We start from the raw sequence: 8,646 nt of genomic DNA on the forward strand, positions 1-8,646 counted from the left end.
ATTAGGAGGCCAAACACCCAAAAAGGGTGTAAACGTCAACTATATATGTATATTTTAGCATTTTATTCTCAAGCCTTTAAAAACCACCCGATGTAATTGTCTCCTCAATCCGAGTCGGAATTACGTGCCCGAATCTAATGCTTCTTATTCACATTGACCATAGGGGTTTTAATTGCACGCTTCAGAGAAGAAAAGGTGTTATGAGGATGCTTATTGATTTCAGGCTCAACTACGTCCCTTACGTAATAATCCAGGGAATTAAGGTCTGGTGAGTTAGGCCTCCATATGTTCGGTGTCCTCATGCGCTTCAGGATGTTTAATTTTATATAGAAGGCGATTTGATCGGATAACTCGCTCTTATCGTGTTTGCTCCGACATAAACTGTTTTCTGCGCAAGATCAAGACCGGAGATCTTCATGGACAATTCGAAGAAACATTAAACTCTCTCGCAAGGGCCGTCATTGATTGCTTGCAGTTGTTGAATAAATGAATAAATTCTGCAGATTCAGTGTAAGAACGTTCCTCGTGTTTCGTGTGTTTTGTAATATATTCTGCATCGCCGTCTGATGCTTCCAATTCACGGCGAACCTTATGAAATTAAAATAATTAGAGATTTCTAAATCGCTTGGATTTGCACATATCGGGGCAATAACTGCATGTATCTTCATTTCTCGAGTTAAGTTGTGGTCCTCTTTGTCTTATCGGAAAAAGAGCAAAAAGAAAAATAATGGTTTCGGGAAGTTATAGCCACATGCATAGAGTGAGTCAAAAAGGTATTGTTGTTTTTATCATTAATTCATGTAGTTCTAGGGAAATTTCAGCACCACAGCTCATTTTGGCCCAAGTCCGTTAAAATCACGGTCAAAAGTGATTGCGACCGTATGCAATTCCTAAAACGTACGAATATGTAAAAAGCAAGAGTGAAAATAGCGGGAGTTTACCTTTACGACGCCAAAAGCATTAGCTAGCGTAAAGAATGTGCCAATACTTTTTTGATGAGCTTGTAAACCTATGTCGATATTCATTTTTTTTGTTCAGATACTTAATAAATAAATACATTTAGGAAATACCGTTTTCTATTTTTTATACTTTCATTAGAAGAAAAGTTATAGCACTGAGATCTCTGATTTTTCGAGTATGCCAATACTTTTTTGACTCACTTTACATGCATTTTCTCAAATACCGTACGCACCCTGTATATGATCACGTGAGTTCGTACACTTGTGAGTTACTGTTTTTCTGTATTTTAAGGGACCTGAATTCAGTTTTATTCAAATTTGAATATATTAAAAAAAATTTTAAAACATATAATTAATATCTATATACAAGTACATACATATGTATACGAGTATGAAGAAATTCTAACCAATTCTATTTCTTTGCAGATTTTGTTTAATTGTTTTTACGCTCTTTACAATTATCGCAACGGTGACCGTTTTGCTGTCGGCTCCGCACATCATCGTGCAATAAGCCTAAATGAATTTGAGAATTAAGCATAAGCCTAGGATAGACATATTACAACTACATACTTTAAAAAAAATATTTTTCCAGAGGAAAAACACTTCCTTACAAATAAAAAGAAATGTCAAGGAGTGCAAAGTCTATCAGAATTAACTCTTAGTTTTAGTTTAGTAAAGTGAAACTACTTAATAATTATTGAATTAGACGCATGACAATTGAAAAGTTCTGAAAAATCAATACACAAAAAAATTGTTAATTAAATTTTTAAGAAAACTGATAACTAGTTACAAATTACAAAAAAAGCAAAACAAGACAAAACAAAATATATGTACATATATACAAGCTTAGTATGTAAAGAAACTGGCAACAAAATGGTTACTTAATGCAAACAAATTCAAATACTTTTATGAAATGAAAAAAAGGAAATTTCAAAACAAACTGCCGTACACAAATATGTTGAATATTTCGAAAAAAACAATACACCTTAAGCTATTCTAGAAAAAAATTTATTGTACATTAGTAAATATAGTAAATAGGAAAAAATTCTATATAGAATTCAGATTAATTTACAAAATATAAAAAAAAATTATTAATTTAAAAAGAAATTTCAAAAAACAAAAACAAGCGTTCGTTATAGTGAAACAAATTGTGGAGAAAATGTTTTCTTATATTATAAACTAAAATATGAATGTTAAAAACCATGCAAGTTACGCTAAATAAATATGAAAAGAATGGATTCTACAATGTGTAGATAGCTCTGTAAGGTAATTATTTTTTTATTTAGTATAGAATAACATTAGAAGCAGAAAGAGAAAAGCCAAAGAAAAATATAAAAAATAAAGATATGAAGAGACAGAGATTGTTCCTATGAAACATAAAAATACACATACACTAACACAAAAGTGCTTAATTTCATACAAAATCACACAAAAAAAAAAGCGAAAGTAAAATTCAATTCGACCATACGTTGGGATGGCAGAATTGGGCGTTTATACAGGGTGACTAGTATTTCGATATATTCCTTGTAAGGGGTCTTACAATTGGTTACTGTTTAATAATCCGGAAAAGTTGGTCTATAATCAATGGTTGCCGATTTAAAAGCAGTTCTTCTTTAATTGTTGGGTGTAAAAAGTAAAGTAAAAGAGTAGTTTGCTCCCGGTCTTATTGCCGTTTCCAAAATTTATATACTCAAACAAAGACAAGTGATATAAAAGCAATGGAAAAAAGCCAAGGGTTAAGAACTTCGTGCTTTTGTCGGGCCAGAGTGAAATACTTTGTGAAAAGTGCATGTAACCCAGGGAAAATTGGAGATAACAACACGAAAATCAGCTCTACCACAGGGCAGAAAAGAAAACGCGCCAGAAGATACTGTCACTCTTATTGAAATTGCTAAGTTACTGCCTTAGTTTCAACTTTCTTAAAATATTTCGCCAATTCTATTGGTTTACGTAAACATCTCATAGAGATTCATTCGAACTTATTTCTAATCAGACATTTGGTGAAGAGATCTGTCTAAAAGACCTTTCCCTTAATTTTTTTGGATGGGATCTGTGTAGATCTTACCTGCACCACAGGGGTCCCTAGTGTTACCAGTGTTTTTGGAGTCGTGTTAAACATAATTCGTGAAGCACGTCTTGGCGAATTTTACTAAACAGTTTAAACTTTTATCAAAAGTATCCTTCAGAGATGAAAAGCATACCGATTCCAATCCCTGCTTAAAGCAGAACCGTGGCAAAGCAGGTGTTCTAACTTATCCATTTCTTCTTCGCATAAGTTACACGCGTCGTTCTGGGCGAATCTCATTTTACCTGCATGACATGAAGTGAGACAAGATACCGTCAGTACTCCTACCAATATAAAAATAAAGTTGATTGTTTTCGTCTTGCAAGTTCGTTGCATTATTTTTGCAATCCTGTGAAAGTCCGAGGCTTCTCATATAGACTGTGCTTCCAGAGTTAGTTCGTCGTGTAGTTCGTCTTCAAAACTGGGAGTGAAGGAAATATGTTCGACGTACTCATACTAGCCTATTTTCGCAGAGCTCGTCCAGTTTTAATATACAGTGTTTCACGCATTCAGAGATAGTCATTACAGCTACATTATTGCTTTAATAGTAGCTTGACTATCGACGAAGATGTTTGAGAGAGTGTCAAAGGGAGTAACTTATTAACGCCAACTCAGCTTAGATCTCAGCTTGAAATATGATAGACTAATTACGAAGCCTAAAAGACTTTTGAAGATCAAACTGCGAGCAGAAGGCCGCTCCTACTCCTTCCATCATTTTGGATTCATATGTAAAAAAATTGTGTGCGTGGTGATCGGATTCTAATCCCTTCTGTTCTTCAAGCTTCACGATGCATCCGAACCACACTTTACAATAGTGCAAATCGAGACGTGACAGGCACTATCGAATCGATATGTCTAGGTCCTCAGCAACTTCTCTAACGGTGATTCGAGAATTGGCCAATACCATTTTCTTCACTTCATCAATTTTTTCGTCTGTTGTTAAAGTGCTCAGGCGTCCGGCACGCTTTTCGTCGTTCACATCTTCTCGGCCTTCTGAGAACATTTTTTACCACCGATAAACGTTGCTTTGGTCCAAAGTAGCTTCGCCGTATGACACAGTCAACATTCAGAATGCATCCGCGCACTTAATTTTGTTTTTCACACAAAATTTGATACAGGTTCTTTGATCCATCTTTTTGAATAGGTAAAAATCGAAGTCGAGCCGAAACACGTGCAAGCAAAGCAGCTGTCAACAATTAACTAAACATTCAAAATGGCCGAACTCGGCATGAGTGAGAGACATGAGTACCAACATATCGCCAAAAAAATCGAAATTCGAATATACTTAACCTACGAAAATTCAAAATTCTCGATACTTTGTGAACACACCTCGTATTCTTGCGCTCTTCCAATTAGTCGATAATCACACGGCAAGCATAGGCAGTGCTTCTTATATGACTTATACATTTTTAATTTTTGCCAGCCTTTGTTGTGAACAAATCCCTGTCGCGTCATCCAGAATCCAATTAGCGCTTCCGCACCACAACCTTGCAACCAACTTTTTTATGGTAACGCCTACTAACAGCATGACTATATTCAATTTGTGCGGTTAAAGAACCTTATTCAGTTATTAACGCCTAAGCCAGACAGTTGCTTGAGACCTTCGAACAGTGGTTAGCCAAGGTTGACATGCTCTCCTTCTATGGGGCAGGACATTCACAGAGGAAATGGAAAATCGTTTTCTTTTTCTCTGGTTGTTTACAACTGCGGCAGGATATCTTGGGGATGCCCATTTTGGCTGCTTGCTCCCCCGATAGACCAGAAGCCAGTTATCACCGTCGTGAGTCTGCTGGCATCCCTTCGTTTCATATTTGTCAGTATTGATGTTTGTTTGTGATTGTAGGTGGGCCGAAACGTTCGGCTAACTTTGCATGTTGTCTGGTCCCTTCATCTGCATTTCGCGATCTGCAATCCGATTCTCACTTATTACGAAAGCAAATCAGCTGATTCCTTCAGAGAGCCGATTAGCGGTTTGATGTTGGCCACATCTTTGCATTCCGTTTCGTTATGTTTCTGGAAAACGCTGGAATAACGTTAAGCAGAGATCGCTAGTTAGAAAAACGATTTCAAATCCTTAAAGCGCATGAAATCCAGATCATTTTAGCCCTCAACAAGACATCTAAGTACCCGAGTCTAAGTGGGTATGCAGCGATTTGCATACCCATAGTTATTCAGTCAACAAGTAATGCTAGCAGCACTTACAATGCCAGGGTTCACGAAGATATGGCGCAGCCAATGGACCTACACATCAATAATTCTAGAATTTACGTATTCAACTTTTTTATAACTAATAAAGTTTTCTGGCTTTCTCAGTACGTTTGGTACTATGTTTGATTTAAAAAATGTATTTAATAAAGTTTTTTTTTTATTAATTAGAGATTTTTTTATTGAGATTAAAAACAAAATATATATTTTTAATGACGAACATATTAAGTAAACTATAGGCACCTTACACAAAAATCTTTACTTCTAATTTCTGATAATTTCAACAAAATTTGTGAGGATTTTGTGAAGTTTTATTTACTTAGATCAATTTTTAATTCAATGCCATAACGCGACAATCATTGAGTTAGACCCTCTTATAAAGAATGAATCACATTATCAGGCACCCTGTATTTAGTTATAATTAGCTGATATGTATTGATTAAGACAAAGATTTTGAATAATTGCAGTACCAGTCGAAAAGTACTAAATACACTAGCAATAGAAATCTCAAAAGTATTACAACTACATACATACTTTAGAAAAAGACAAATATATAATATGTACAAGCAGGCACAAGTAGAGTTCGAGGCAAACAACCAATTCGCGAAGAGCTGCTCAATCAACCCGAAGAAAGCCGTAATGTTAAACGACTGCTGAGAGCGAAAATGAAGCTGCTGAGAGTGGAAAGAGATAGCACAAACACGAATACTACGGGTGAAAGGTAAATAGATGAAGTAAGTTAAAAAGTATGGTTTGCTGGAGACCGAGACAGAGCGAGATAAGAATGTAGAACAAATTAAGTGAGTAAAGGAGAGATGAAATATTTTTTATGCGCATTTATGTATTGTAAAGAATTTAATATTAAAAATAGTATGGCATGTTTAAAAAATAAGTATGTATTGAAAATATAGAAACTTTGAAGCTGGTAAAGTATGCATAAAAATATGAGAAAATAGAAGTGAGCAGCACACAGATAAGCTCGTAGCAGTAAGTGGGAGAGGAACAATAATATTTGCAGGTGCAACAACTACAATGTACGAAAAAAAATTAGAAAAACCAAACACTAGTCTACTTAATAAAGTATAGGTTTAAGTTGCAAGAGTAAGTGCACAAAATGGAAATAAAAACTTAAAAAATACATTAAATAAAATTAGATTAGATGAGTTTCTAACACATGAGGGAAAACAGGTTAGAGGAAAAAACAAACAAAAAAAAGCAAATGATTTGAATGAGAAATTCCAGATTCGAAAAAAATGTATTATAGTATTTAAAGAAAATAATTTTTGGATCCAAGCACCAACTCCAAACACAACATAAAAAACTAACTTTTTTCAACAAAAAACTACACCACACATACAAATAAAAAATTTTTCATGCAGCCTTTAAACTTTACTAGACGTACGACTCATAAGAAGGATTATCTATGTCTTGCTAAACCTTTGCAAGGTGCATGAAATTGCACGAATCCGTACAATGGCACAACAGAAAGAGACATGCAAGAAAATAAAGGGCCTTTCAAAAGATGCGCCTAGATGTTGTTTTAAAATAAAACTTGTAAAAATGTATATTATTTCCGGTTTCCTTGCGTATTCACAACACGGCTCCCAAAAATTCTTCTTCTTCTTCTTGATTGGCGCGATAACCGCTTAAGCGATTTTGGCCGAATTTAACAGAGCGCACCAGTCGTTTCTTTCTCATGCTAATCGGCGCCAGTTGGAAACACTAAGTTGAGCCAAGTTCTTTTCCACCTGATCTTTCCTTCCTCTTCCTCTGCTACCACCAGCGGTACCGCATCGAATATATTGAGACGACATGACCCTGTCAGCGTATCCGCTGGATCTTTATTCGTTGCACTATGTCTATGGCATCGTAAAGCTTATACAGCTCATCGTTCCATCGCTTACAAGCTTTAATGTCTAGGAGCTTTATAAAGTTTTAGTTTTGTTCGTTGAGAGTGGACTTTACTATTCAATTTCTTACTTAGTTCAAAGTAGCACTTTGGGCACGTGATAAATTACATAATTTAAATGTCCACCATGGGCACTTCTACAGGTAAAATCCGCCAAACAGTCGATCCTTGAATGCCTATTTGTTCAGAACGTTGAGGTATCGCCGTTGAAGTTTGTTCAGCAACATTTTGCGCTACAGCCGCAATATTCTGAACAGAAAGTCCAGTTTTTGCTCTACCAGTCCTTTAATATTCTCAACGAAATCAATTTCTTGACATTTTTTCACGAACCTTTGAATTGTCGACTCATTCGGACGATTATTTCCACCAAAAAAATCACAAATTTTGCGTTATGCTGTTCTTAAATACCGACTATTTTCATAATACTATAAGTTTCAATAATTTTAATGCGTTGTTCTATCGTATAAAATTGCGCATCAATTGACAAATGTCAAAGATGACTTAAAAAAGGTACCATCTAGGAATTATCCACTATCTTGGCAACGCTTTTGAAAGACCCTTTAATTGCAAAATCTACAATAATTTGCATGCATGTGCGCAATATATTTATTTCCTTGAAATAAAGTGTACGAAAACGAATCAGATCCTGTGCCAGCTTTTCATTATTGCTCTGTTTAAGGTTACTACAACTCCGCATCTCTTGCATATTGTAGTGAGCAGAATTTTTTTTTTCAATTTTGCAATTCATAGAGAACTCCTCTATGGGTTTGTTAAATTTCCCTTCTGTTTGCAAAATTTGTATGAAAAAAGAATGGAAAAGGTCCTTTAATTCCAACAAAAAAAATCACTTAACATTTCATTTAATAATAATCTGCCGGATTTGGAATAAAAACTAGAAATTTTGACAGTTTTCACATTTCTTAATTTTAAACAAACTTCGAAAAATTAGTTTCGTCAGTTCATAAAGCGAGAAATTGTAAACTTATGTCGGCAGATTCTCAGCCAGCTTTCTACGAAAATCAGAAGGGGCGGGCCGAATGCATAAAATTGCATGTTATTTATTTAGAAGAGCAATAATTAACTATAAATAATCATTCTACTTTAATTGAGAAATATAATTTAATTCAATCTCCGCGAGGGTTGAAAAATGTGTTAAATATTCCGAAGTAAATTTTGTGCTCCTTAAATGAATTAAGAAAATGAACTAGTTCAGATAACTTAAAAGTGATACATATATACACGTGCAACCAAGATAAGGTAAGATTATGGGCATATTATAACCCACCATACCCATGGCACATTCAAACACTCTAAGAAAGTTAAGAGGTCCTTGTTTGCTCGGATTTAATTTTCTTTAACAATATTAATCTAAGTCCATCCTAGGCAAGGCAATCACAACAAATGTATTAAGGCGTCTCATCATCTCTCAGAAATAATCCCTTTCTGCCTCAGTACTCCTATCCATATAGTATACTGCTAATCAGGTCAGAAATAATTATGCGTCTTCA

At 34.9% G+C, this 8,646-nt stretch overlaps 1 protein-coding gene across 1 annotated transcript in view; it reads left to right on the plus strand.

Annotated features, from left to right (window-relative positions):
- The window catches only part of LOC128864676 (neuronal acetylcholine receptor subunit alpha-7), a 323,769-nt gene extending 318,450 nt beyond the window's left edge, over nucleotides 1–5,319 (plus strand). The window contains exon 12 of the mRNA XM_054104429.1: nucleotides 1,386–5,319. Coding sequence (XP_053960404.1) covers nucleotides 1,386–1,470 — 85 coding nt within the window. The 3' untranslated portion in view covers nucleotides 1,471–5,319. The remainder of the gene's footprint in view (nucleotides 1–1,385) is intronic.
- The last annotated feature ends 3,327 nt before the right edge of the window (nucleotides 5,320–8,646 follow it).

The sequence above is a fragment of the Anastrepha ludens genome, chromosome 5 (genome assembly GCF_028408465.1).
Source record: "Anastrepha ludens isolate Willacy chromosome 5, idAnaLude1.1, whole genome shotgun sequence".
Classification (NCBI taxonomy): Eukaryota; Metazoa; Arthropoda; class Insecta; order Diptera; family Tephritidae; genus Anastrepha; species Anastrepha ludens.